General features: G+C 44.4%; 1 protein-coding gene across 6 annotated transcripts in view; it reads right to left on the bottom strand.

Annotated features, from left to right (window-relative positions):
* The window catches only part of SNAP47 (synaptosome associated protein 47), a 118,851-nt gene that overhangs the window by 57,683 nt on the left and 48,165 nt on the right, over positions 1-13,003 (bottom strand). The window contains exon 5 of one of the 6 annotated variants that reach the window (XM_030549855.1): positions 2,002-2,067. The exons of 4 other annotated variants lie outside the window; for them this stretch is intronic. In XM_030549855.1, the coding sequence (XP_030405715.1) occupies positions 2,059-2,067 (9 nt within the window). In that variant the 3' untranslated portion in view covers positions 2,002-2,058. Of the gene's footprint in view, positions 1-2,001; positions 2,068-6,429; positions 6,460-13,003 lie in introns of those variants that run through there. One more of the 6 variants, XM_030549850.1, reaches the window with a different exon arrangement.

Here is a 13,003-nt window from a genome sequence, read left to right as displayed (position 1 = left end):
AGAGGAGACTAAGGGGGGATATGATAGAGGTATATAAAATCATGAGTGGTATGGAGAGAGTGAATAAGGAAAAGTTATTTACTTGTTCCCATAATATAAAAACTAGGGGCCACCAAATGAAAATTAATGGGCAACAGGTTTAAAACAAATAAAAGGAAGTTCTTCTTCACACAGCGCACAGTCAACCTGTGGAACCCCTTGCCTGAGGAGGTTATGAAGGCCAGGACTATAAAAGGGTTTAAAAGAGAACTGGATAAATTCATGGAGGTTAAGTCCATTAATGGCTATTAGCCAGGATGGGTAAGGAATGGTCCCTAGCCTCTGTTTGTCAGAGGGTGTAGATGGATGGCAGGAGAGAGATCACTTGATTACCTGTTAGGTTCACTTCCTCTGGGACACCTGGCATTGGCCACTGTTGGAAGACAGGATACTGGGTGGGATGAATCTTTGGTCTGACCCAGTACGGTCATTTTATGTTCTTATGTGAGTGGAGCACAGGCTTACTATCACATCGGGGTATGCATTCACTGAAGAGTCAGCCCAGCAAATTAAACACACATTAGCCACACTGCATGGCACTATCCAATTTCCGGAGTTCTCATTGCTGCTGCTTTCCTCTGTGCGTGTTGCTAGGACCACTGTGGGTACAATCCCATGGTTCTTTGTGTTGCACTGCTCCGTGATCATTTCCCAGTGAGCTGTGGGAGAACTGGTCCCTCTTTCAGGCTATGTTGATGGGAAAGCTTTGGAAGACTATCAGCTCCCGAATGATTTAGCCTGTGTCCTCTCTGCCAAAGTGGGAGTGCCATCCTGGGCTTTAACCCACGTGCCAGCTCGTCCAGGTTTAAAACACCCCCACATGGAGGTGAGTTGGGGTAAGAGCCTGGGCTAATGCTGCAGTCAAGGTGTACCTAGAGAAGACGTGGGCTCAACTCCCGCGTTCACCACAGACTTTTTTCGTGTCTCATTGAATCTCTCTGTGTCTGTTTCCCCTCTGTGCTTCCACTTCCCTGAGCCCCCTCCCACACTCCAAACCCCTCATCATCAGCCCCACCCCACAGCCCTCACATTTTTACATTATTTTAAGAAATATATATTGGCTTACGATGCAGATGTGGGGGGATGGGACTTGGACCTGTTCTGGGCACCACCAAAAATTATACTAGCCTGCTGCCCCTGCACACTGACCCTGACCACTAGGCTATACACCCCAGCCGAACCAAGTAGTCATATTGACTCGGGTCATAGGTCCCACAGCCCTGTAGGCAGGGGCCGTCACCCTGACTCTGGCCATTGGGCCACACAACCTTGAGAGAGAGTGGCCATATTGACTTTTACCACTAGGCCACACTACCTCAAGACAATGGGTGGTCATAAAATTACAGCCATGGGGAAGTAATTACCCCCACCCCAGCCCAAGAGGGGATGGGGCACACTTGCCCCATGATAGCAAGGTAATGGGCTGGCATGGGTACTAGAGAGAGAATGTTAAATAAAACATCCACATTGAGTAATTGTTCTTAGAGTAAGAGAGCTCTCCAGACTTTAGTAGAGGAATCATATCTATGGTTAATATTAAGCTGTTATATGAAGTGACTTAGGCACATTTGAAAATGGGACTTAGGTACTTTTGATCATTTTATCCACTATCTTTTTCACTGGGAACCATTTGCTCCATATTTACTTCATGAGTAAAGGCAGACTTGTCACCAGTTAGCCATCTTTATCCTACAGCTTTTATCCACCTCAGCACTAGGAGGCAGTAGAGAGACATTCCATTGTGTCTTGCTGTAGTTGGAATGACACAAGACTTTTTTTTTCTCTAGTGAAAATATTGTTTAAACTCTACATATATGTAAAAAGAAAATAAGCAATTCATACTCTGGTGCTGCATTAGAGAACGCTGGATTATACAAGACAGCAATTTCGTCAAAGTCCTCCTTTTTTATTGGATGAATAATGCAGAAGAACTTCACACAGGACGAGAACAAAAAATATTCATTATTCAGCTGACTCTTTTCGTCTGTAAATCAAGTGAACTGGAGGTGATTTAATCAATCATTTTATCTGAGGGGAAAAAAGCATGTGAAAGTATCATGTAAATTATGTAATTTTTTTGGGTGAATATACTTTACATTTAGGTCAAAAAATTTCTATTGCAATTTCTATTGCAACTTTTTTCTGGATGGAAAATTGCCTTTTCAAGCAAAACAAACGTTTTTGTGTCTGCAAAATTCACTCTTCAAACTGAAGACTATTTTACTCTAATAGAAAAAAAGTTAGTCAGAAGCAATCCCCCCCGCACACACACACTAAACTAATTTTTTTTTAAATTATTTTGAGATTTTTTTCCATTGAAAAAACAAGAGTTCATGGAAAATGAAGAATGGAATGAAATGAAAAACTTTCATTTCTTTCAGTGTTTTCATGAAATATACTTATCAACCAACCAACTCTGACTTTATTTTAAATTTAGAGAAGCCATCAGCATGAAAACACTAGCAAAGGCTGTTTCACCTGTGCTGTCATGATAGGTTAGACAAATACCTGTCAGGAATGGTGTAGATAATATTTAGTCCCGCCATGAATGCAGGGGACTGGACTAGATGACCTTTCAAGGTCCCTTCCAGTCCTATGATTCTATAATATATGGAATCAAAGATGTTCTTAAACAGGAGGCACTTATTAAAGAGAACAGCTACAACTACAGACCCAAGCAATCAGGCTTCCACTGTGCTTAAGCGCCAGCTTTTTCTCTCTCGTTTACCAGGAGTCACACCCTGTCTTCAACTCTACACACCACAGACAGGCTGAATAATACACCTAATGGTTGAATAACATAACCACATCATATCTAAAATGATAGCATTTTCCAGCATACATCTCAAAGTGATTTCCAGATGTTAATGGGTTGAGTTGCAAGAACTCACTGAGGTAGGGAAGTAGTATTATCCCCATTTTTGAGGATGAGGAAACTGGAGCCCAGTGGAGTTTAGAGTCCAGTCCAACTCCCAGTGTTAGCCAAGGAGTCTATGGAAAAGACACAAATAAAAGTCCAGGCCCTCAACTGCTGTCCTGACGTTAAGCACACAATCAGCCTACATATTTTTTTTTAAGGTTGCTTCAAATATCCAAGAATCAACACAGGAAAGACTTTTTCTTTCATGCTTTTAATTTTCAGTTGAATTCCATATATTTACTTACTGAGAGTTGTGCCTCTCTCTCCCCAGGGAATTTAACACTGCTGAAAGGTGCTAGGAGTAAGTGAATTAAGTCCCCGAATCAGCCAGAGACAGGTAACGGCAGAGAGTGCATCAAGGCATGTGTGATGCCCGCCACCTTGGCTTACACTGGGGACATCCAGAGAGAGAAGGATGAGTCTTTACAGCTTGAAGCTAAAGAGCCCTGTTGTGTGGCTATCACAGACTCCCCTCCTCTGCGAATCCCATGCAGAGAGGGACCCATAACACTCCCTGACCAGTGGATTTCACTAGATTCCCGCCCCCTACTCCAAAACACCACATATGTGCCATGACCTAGAGGGTCCAACTCTAGAAATGAGAGGATAATACAGTCTCCGCGCTCGGTCTATCCTTGGCCTCTCCCACAGTGCTTCTAACAGTGGGGAAAGGTGATCTTGTACTTAAGCATATGACTGGAACTCTGGAGATACAGGTTCTATCTCCAGCTTTACTACAGAATGTTGGCCAAGTCCTTGTGTGCCTCATCTGTCCAATGCTTCCCTGCCTCACAGGAGTGTTGGGAGATAAAGCCATGAATGTAGGGGCAAAATCAGAAGGGCCAAGGCACAAAACAAGATTAAGCCAGCTAGGAACAGAAAGGTAATGAGACAACATTTTACAAACGCATTAGAAGCGAGAGGAAGACCAAGGCCAGGGTGGGTCCACCTCTCTCTGAGGAGGGAAAGCCAATAACAGAAAATGCAGCAGTGGCTGAAATGTTAAATGCCCTTTTTTGTTTCAGTTTTCATCAAAAAAGTTAGCAGTGATCAGATGACTAACATAGTGAACATCTGCGTAAATGGGGTAGAAGCTGAGGCTAAAATATTTAAATAGCAAATCAAGAATTACTTGGACAAGTTAGATGTCTTCAAGTTGGCAGGGCTGCACAAAAATACATTCTAAAATATTTAAAGAACTGGCTGAAGAGATCTCTGAGCCATTAGCAGTGCAATCTGAGAACTCGAGGCAGACAGGAGAGATCCCAGAGGACTGGAAAAGGGCAAATATAGTGCCTATCTATACAGATGCAAAAGAAAAGTGCACATCATTCTGGGATGTATTAGCAGGAGTGTTGTAAGCAAGACACAAGAAGTAATTCTTCTGCTCTACTCAGCACTGATAAGGGCTCAATTGGGTATTGTGTCCAGTTCTGGGCATCACACTTGGGAAAAGATGTGCACAAATTGGAGAAAGTCCAGAGGACAACAAAAGTGATTAAAGTCTGAAAAACATGAGCTATGGGAAAATATTGAAAAATTGGGTTTGTTTAGTCTGGCGAAGAGAAGACTGAGGGAGGGACATAAGTCTTCAGGTATGTAAGAATTTGTTCTAAACAGGAGGGTGATAAATCGTTCTCCTTATCCACTGAGGACAGGACAAGAAGCAATGGATTTAAATTGCAGCAAGGGAGATTTAGGTTAAACATTAGGAAAAACTTCCTAACTGTATGAGTAGTTAAGCACTGGCACAAATTATCTAGGTTGTGGAATCTGTCGCTGGAGGCTTTTAAGAACTGATTAGACAACCACCTATCAGGGATGATCTAGACCAGGGGTGGGCAAACTTTTTGGCCTGAGGGCCACATCTGGATATGGAAATTTGTATGGCATGCCATGAACACTCACAAAATTGGGAGTTGGAGTGTGGGAGGGGGTGAGGGCTCTGGGGTGGGGCCAGAAATGAGGAGCTCAGGGTGCAGGAGGGGGTGAGGGCTCTGGGGTGGGGCCAGAAATGAGGAGCTCAGGGTGCAGGAGGGGGTGAGGGCTCTGGGTGGGCTTGCAGACTCTGGGGTGGAGCTGGGGATCAAAGGGTTGGGATGCAGGAGTGTGCTCTGGGCTGGGACCAAGGGGTTTGGAGGGCAGGAGGGAGATATGGGCTGGGGCAGCTTGGGGGCATGGGAGGAGGTCAGGAGTGCAGACACTGGGTGGAGCTTACCTCAAGCAGCTCCCGGTAGTAGCAGAATGTCCCCCTTCCAGCTCCTATGTGGCAGCATGGACACACAGCTCTATGCACTGCCCTGTCCACAGGTGCCACCCTTGCTGCTCCCATTGCCCGCGGTTTCTGGCCATTCGGAGTCACAGAGTTGGCGCTTGGGGCAGTGTGCAGAGCCCCCTGGCTGCCCTTATGCGTAGGAGCCGGAGAGGGGACATGCTGCTGCTTCCAGGAGCCGCACGGAGCCACGGAATGTGCAGAGCAGGGAAAGCCCCTGACCCCGCTCCCCGGTTGGAGCTCAAGGGTCAGATGAAAAGGTCTGATGAGCCGTACCATAGTCTGCCCACCCCAATCTAGATAATAGTTACTTCCATGAATGCAGGGGACTGAACTAGATTACCTATTGAGGTCCCTTCCAGTCCTATGATTCTAATGTTTGTATCGTACTCAGATGTTAGTGATGGGAGGGACACATCAGAAATAGATGCTTTAGTCACAGTGATGGTACCTATGATCTGGATGTGGTGCTGGGGACTTGGGTAAAATTCTAGACCTATGTATCAAAGAAGAGTCTGGTAGGCTTCATGCTGGTAGAATGTTGTTAATAATCTGTTAAAATTAATATTGTGTAAGTAATAAAATTTAAATATGTCATGTTTGGACTTTCCTAAATGCTGGTAAACAGATGATTAATACTCATGTGCTGATCTCTGCATTTCTCCTGTTAAGAGTAATATCTCTACATTTGTGTTACTGAACTCTCACTTGACTGGGTCAGATCCCATGATAACAAGACACAAAAGTACGGCCATACTGGGTCAAACCAATGGTCCACCTAGCTCAGTGTGCTGTCAGCTGACAGTAGCCAATGCCAGATGCTTCAGAAGGAATGAACAGAACAAGGCAATTATTAAGTAATCCCACTCCCAGCTTCTGGCAATCAGAGTTTTAGGGACACTCAGTTGCATCTGATGATGTAATAGTCACTGATGGACGTATCCTCCATGATTAATTAATCATTGCTGAGATTCCCGCATAAAAAGGGTTACACATCTCAGGGGAAAGAAAGGTCAGATAATACCCATTAAAAAGCACATGTCCAGAGGAAACTTCTCAATAGAGCAGGAACAAACCTGTTTGCTGGACAATGGAGAAATGGAAACTTTCCACCCAGGGATGAGTCGCACAAGATGACTTCACTGAAGACTTATCTCATGGATCACTCCCCCTTTTGCCTCTGTGAGACTTGAAGAGTTACATGGCAGCGTTTTCAGATAAAACCTGTCTGGTGGAAGGAAACAGTGTTCTTTTTAAACAGACTTGCGCCTGAAGCAAGAACTTTGTCCACCTGGTAAAGGACACCCTAGCTGCCGTGGCTGGGATAAGCCTCAGAAGCTGAACCTATAAGACTTGATTATGTTAAACAAAAGTTGTACAAGATAATAACTTAAGTTTGTCTTTGTCCATCTGTGTCTTTAGTATCCTTAGCATTGTGCAAATATCTCTTTTCATTTTCATTTAATTAACAAAGCCTACACACGTTTAATACAGGATCGGACTGAGCATTGCCTTACTGGGTAAAAGAGAGATCTAAAGAGGACTGACCTAGGGGTTAATTAGCAGAGCAGTTAGCTGGTGTGTCTAAGGATCCACAGCGGGCACTGGGTTAAGTTCACCATTATTGAACTGTCTGCCCTGAAGTGAGACCCATGGGAAAGGCTTGTGGCCATGGCTGACTGACCTGTATTTGAACCAGCTAGCCCTGATGGGCTTGATGCTTATTCACTCCCCTGTTTCTCACATTGCTCCTTCTTGGTTCGCTCCGGTGGCAACCTATCCTTACACCCTTGCTGCATCTTCTTCCCTACACAGCTCTAAGGCAGTGGCGTAGCCAGCGGAGGGAAGAGGAGGAGCAAGGAAAAAAAAAGGCGCCAACCGCTGCGGCACTTTTACGGACGTGGCAGCGCTCTGAATCTTCAGTGGCGGGACATTCGCTTGTTCCGCAGGTCTTCGGCGGCATTTCGGCAATGAAGCTTCAGTGCCGCCAAAGACACAGGAGTGAGGGTCCTGCTGCCAAAGTGCCGCCAAAGATGCAGAGCACCGCCCCATCAGTAAAAGCACTGACTTTTTTCTGCTCCCGGGTGAGTAAAATTAAAAAGGTGCCACTTGTGCTTGGTGGGGGAGCAGTTGCTCCCCTGTTACGCCACTGCTCTAAGGCCTGGTCTACACTAGGATGGGGGGATTGATCTAAGTTACGCAACTTCAGCTACGGGAATAATGTAGCTGAAGTTGACATACTTAGATCGACTTCCCATGGTGTCTTCACTGTGGTGAGTTGACCGCGGCCGTTCCCCCATCAACTCTGCCTGCGCCTCTCGTAACACTGGAGTACAGGAGTCAACGAGAGAGCACTCGGGGGGTTGATTTATCACATCTAGAGTAGACGCGATAAATCAACCCTCGCTGGATTGATTGCTGCCCCCAGATCCGGCCAGTAGTGTAGACATACCCTAAGACAGTCACTCTGATGGTACTTAGGGAAGTACAGCTGTTAATTACTGAAGCTGAATGTGGCTCTCGAATGGCACAGCAGCAGCCTATCTGCTGGTGGCGAACACAAGATGCATCCAGGGGGAGAGTCACAGAATATCAGAGTTGGAAGGGACCTCAGGAGGTCATCTAGTCCCGAAGAGTCCCCCTACCTCAAACTTTCCCCCCTTATTTATACATTAGTAATTGAATGCCATGTCCCTTAAAGAAAACTTGTTAAGCAAGTAGTTTCAATGGTCAACAAGAGGTCCCTTCTGATTATTGATTAACCAGCTGTGGGTTTTTCCAGAGTTTGCAGCCTTGAGACCCTGTTAGACACATTCCTGAGGGCACATCCTGCTCCTTTAAAATGCATGTATCAGCAACTTCAACACAATTCTTATCAGGAAGGATGCAGGGTCAAGCTGCCCTTTCTGTGGCACCCAAACCCCCTCCCCTCCTGCCTTGGTTAAGCTGAGCTTGCTGCATGGCCACTTTATGGTCTGCTGACTTGGCTGCTTTTAGCGATAGGCCATAGTGGCTCCAGGCACTTTACTGGTTTGCTGACATCTCCCTGTATGAAGCCAGCTCCTGTTTAGCTGTAAACACGAATCAGAGCTAGTGTGCAAAGGTCCCTGTCGCATTGTGCGTTCTATTGCACTGCAGCAAATCAGTTTGACAGGCACCACAACATATTGTCTTGCTGCAGCTATGGGGAGCTTCCAATTGGTCTTTGTCTGTAGGTTTGGCTTAGAGAAACCTCCCACTGAATTCCTTAGGGATATCCCAGAATGCGTTAGAACATTTAGCATTAGATGGGTGAGATGAAAAAGAGCTATTACGTTGCTAATTATTATAGAATTGTATGACTAGAAGAGAGCTTAAGATCGGGTCTAGTCCATTGTCCGTGCGCAGAGGTAGGATTAAGACACTGTCACGTTGAGCCCTGCCAATAGATAGGTAACAGCTTCAGAGCATGCTGCAAAGCCACAGTCATCCTTCCAACTTTCAGAGCCCACTCCATACTAGCAATGGATCCTACACATTGAAGGTGGAGCTGGTGTCTCACCATGGTAACACCTGGGGGCCCTCAATCAGGGCTCAGGGCACCACTACGCTAGGTGCTGTACATGCATATAACAAAAAGGCAGTTCCCGCCCCAAGGGGCTTATGATCTAAGTATAAGATGAAAGACAACATAGAGATACAGGTGGATTGGGGGAGTGCAAGGTGACAGTGAAACGGTTTTAATCCATGTGATAAGCAAGGAGAATCAGCTGCTTAAAAACTGTTACGTATTTTGTGGGCATTGTGGGAGCGGCGAGTTTCAAGGAGAGATGTGATGGAAGATAATGTAGAGACCTGGCGGATTTTTACAGGGCACTCTTCCCTTGTGTAAGGGATGGCTTGAGAGAAAACACAAAGTACCAACCCAGCAGAGAGAGATCGGCACCCCCTATCGAATCCTCAGCATTACTACCTGTAGCATGTAGTCCCTGGGAGCCACAACTGCTGTGAGGGGTGAGCTGCAGGGGACTCCTGGAGACACGAAGCATGAAGTGTGTGTAACTTAAAGTAAAGGGGTAGCCTGCTTCATTTTATACCCATGTGGTTGTTGCTTTTCTTTGTCCAGGCCCACTGCCAAACCCCTTTCTGTGTAAGTCACACTGGTTTTGCATACCCACAAAATGCCAAATCAGAGCATGTTACACTACTTGGCTATTGGCCACACTTGCACCCACCTTCTGATCAACTTACACCCAAGGTATAATTTACAGCCCTGCTGAATTTGGACTAGTGACATCCAGGAGGCTGGCCTCTGCTTACTCCATGCAGAACTGGGTCCCCGATATTTAAACCTGTTTTTTAATTCCTAAAAATAAACGACATTCTCATCAGGTTAGTGCCAACATTATTATAGGTTTTTCAATGGATTCCACACTATGCCTTCAGTTGCAACATTAAAACAACCAGTTTGAAACAACAAGGATAATTGCAACATTCTGGTTCAGTGGTATCGTCCAGCTCATATCAAGCCAAGTTACTGTAAGTATATCAAAATACATGCGATGCATAATGAATACAGCAAGGTCAAAACTAGAGTCATGAGGATCTATTGCTAATCATAGAACAGTAGGACTGGAAGGGACATCAAGAGGTCATCTAGTCCGGTCCCCTGCACTCATGGCAGGACTAAGTATCATCTAGGCCATCTCTGCCAGGTGTTCGTCTAACCGGCTCTTAAAAATCTCCAATGATGGAAATTCCATAATGTCCTTAGGCAATTTATTCTAGTGCTTAACCACCCTCACAGTTAGGAAGATTTTCCTAATGTCCAACCTAAATTGCCCTGGCTGCAATTTAAGCCCATTGCTTCTTGTCCTATACCCAGAGGTTAAGGAGAACATTTTTTCTCCCTCCTCCTTGTAATAGCCTTTTACGTGCTTGAAAACTGTTACCATGTCCCCTCTCAGTCTTCTCTTCTCCAGACCAAACAAACACAATTCTTTCAATCTTCCCTCATAGGTCATGTTTTCTAGACCTTTAATCATTTTGGTTGCTCTTCTCTGGACTTTCTCCAATTTGTCCACATCTTTCCTGAAATGTGGCACCAGAACTAGACACAATACTCCAGTTGAGGCCTAATCAGTGCGGAGAAGAGTGGAAGAATTACTTCTTGTGTTTTGCTTACAACACTCCTGCTAATACATCACAGGATGATGTTTGCTTTTTTTGTCAGAATATTACACTGTTGACTCATATTTAGCTAATGGGAGAGACTTTCATAGTATGCTACAAGGGAAACATTGTATCCTCTCCTCCTTTACACATGTAAAGAAAACCAGGGTGGGAAATCAGACTGTGCAACATACCATAGAGTCCAGGATCAGTGTAACATACTGGCCAAATGTGACTTTGTCCCCCTCTAATGTCTGGAGTATTAATCTGCTACAGCTTGCAAGGTAATGGAGCTGGTTTTAAGAACAGGAAAATACAACATTTGGAAGAGAGGGAGCTGCAACAAGAAGAGGCCAGAAAAATGACCCTTTGAGAGCTGTAGCTGCTTGACTCTGACAGATTTAAAGGGCCATACCCAGAAAGGCATGTTGGGGGAAAAAACAGTTCCTGCAAGATGCCACTCCTGCACTGGGACAAGGGGGTCCCAGAAGAGGATGCTCCTGTGGAAAGAGGGGCTTCTGTGTACAGCACAGTGTTCCTGTATCACAGGTACACACAAAACCTACTCTTACCAGGTGCTGACCCCTTCTGCTATGCTCACAGCAGCTGATAGCACTTAGCACCTTGCAGGAAAAAAAGCCCTTGTCAAGGGTCAGCTGTGCACTCACATCATGATATATGGAATCACAGTCCTTTTAAAACAGAAGGCATCTATTACTCAGAACAGCTATATGCTTCGCACACAACTTCACAGACAATGTGGACTTAAGGTTGCATGCACTCAGAAGCGCCTGGGCTCCACCAAACGTGAGAGTTTAATGCCTATTTCGCAACACAGCTGTGCCACCTTAACGCTGCCCCTTTGGATCTTATTGCCATTCCACTGGGGACAGAGCTGAGGTTGCGTGGCTTAAACCCACTGCATCTCACTCCAGTGCATCAGGACGTTTTTGATGGAAAACTGGTTTTTCAACTAAACGAACGATTTTAGTGTCTGCTTTCCATGAACAAAAAATTAATTTTTCATCTAAGAACATAACATCCAAAATATTTTGGCCAAAAATGGAAACAAATGTCACACAAGTGTCTCCTAACCTCATTCTTCTGGACAGGCTGGGCTCCTTAGCCAAGCTACATTTCCCATGATGCATCATGGCCATGGACTCGCAGGATGTTACACCTCCCAACTCCACCAGGGGAGAGCGTGGTGCCTCACGGGAGATGTAGTCTGAACAGAGAGCCAAACTTATCCAGGAGAATGGAAATACAAGCTAACTCAACTACAATTCCCTTGAAGCACTGCAGCAGATTTTCTGAATCAACATTTTTTTGGTTTTCAGATCAAACATTTCGATTTTTGAATTTTCACAGAAAATTTTTTTAAAAATCCATAAAAAATAAATGAAAATGCTTTACAATGTGCAGTAAGAAATATATCACACTTTAGATACCATATATAAATCTATGCGTGGGGACATGGAGACTAAAGCATATGATATTCTGTGTTACTTATTTTGAAATAACTGATGTTTTTTTCCCTGTTTCCTTCCAAAATGAAATGATTTGTCTGTAACTCTTGCTGAGATTTGCACCATTATAAGATTTCCTATGATCAGGTTGAACTATATGCTCCTATGTGATCTTGCTAGATTCATCCAAGCCATCAGCAGTCTTTTTATGGCCAGTGTTAACAACTGTAACAGAACACTTCTAATCATTTGATGGGGTTTTAATATTTCAGAAAATCCATGGACTTTTTTTTTTTTTAAACAGGAGGGTGAATTTTAAAAATGCCATAAATGTATATTGTGCTTGTAATAGACTTTGGAATTAATCAGGGTATATTATGCGAGCCTGAAATATTAATTTTCAAAATTCTTAACCCTCCCCAACACACTTTGGAGTCAATCGTCTGTGGTGCTGAGTGCCTGAGCTTTCATTAGGCCTTACTCATATGAGTGAAGTTTGGAGGATCAGTCATTTTAATGGCAGACCTGAGCACCTTCAGATGCTATTAAAGGACCTGATATTGCAGTCCTTGTACCCGTATGGTTTAGCTCTAGTCATGTGTTAACAGATGCAGGGTGGTAAGAATCATTCCAGTTTGTACAGCACCCAGTGCCAGGGAGACCCACTCCTTCAGGAGGCCTTTTGGCGATACTATAATATAAATCCATATCTCTAGCTTGCTTGCTAGCACACATATATATACCTGCCCCTGGATATTTCCATTACATGCATCTGAGGAAGTGGGTATTCACCCACGAAAGCTCATGCTCCAAAACATCTGTTAGTCTATAAGGTGCCACAGGATTCTTTGCTGCTTTTACAGATCCAGACTAACACGGCTACCCTCTGATACTTAAAAGCAGCAAAGAATCCTGTGGCACCTTATAGACTAACAGAAGATTTGGAGCATGGGCTTCCATGGGTGAATACCCACTTCGTCCTCACTCTGGAAAAGGCCTGAAATGGACTTTTTTCAATTCACCAAAAATTCCAAAAAAATTCGGATTCAGTTTGAACCATTTCCACTCCCAAGAACTGCCACCAAACTGAAAAATCAATTATTTGACCAGCTCTAGACTATCTAAGGTATGTATCTGACCTGCATTACTGTA

This window comes from Gopherus evgoodei, chromosome 2, assembly GCF_007399415.2.
Source record: "Gopherus evgoodei ecotype Sinaloan lineage chromosome 2, rGopEvg1_v1.p, whole genome shotgun sequence".
Classification (NCBI taxonomy): domain Eukaryota; kingdom Metazoa; phylum Chordata; order Testudines; family Testudinidae; genus Gopherus; species Gopherus evgoodei.
This window is presented reverse-complemented; position numbering and strand designations above follow the sequence as displayed.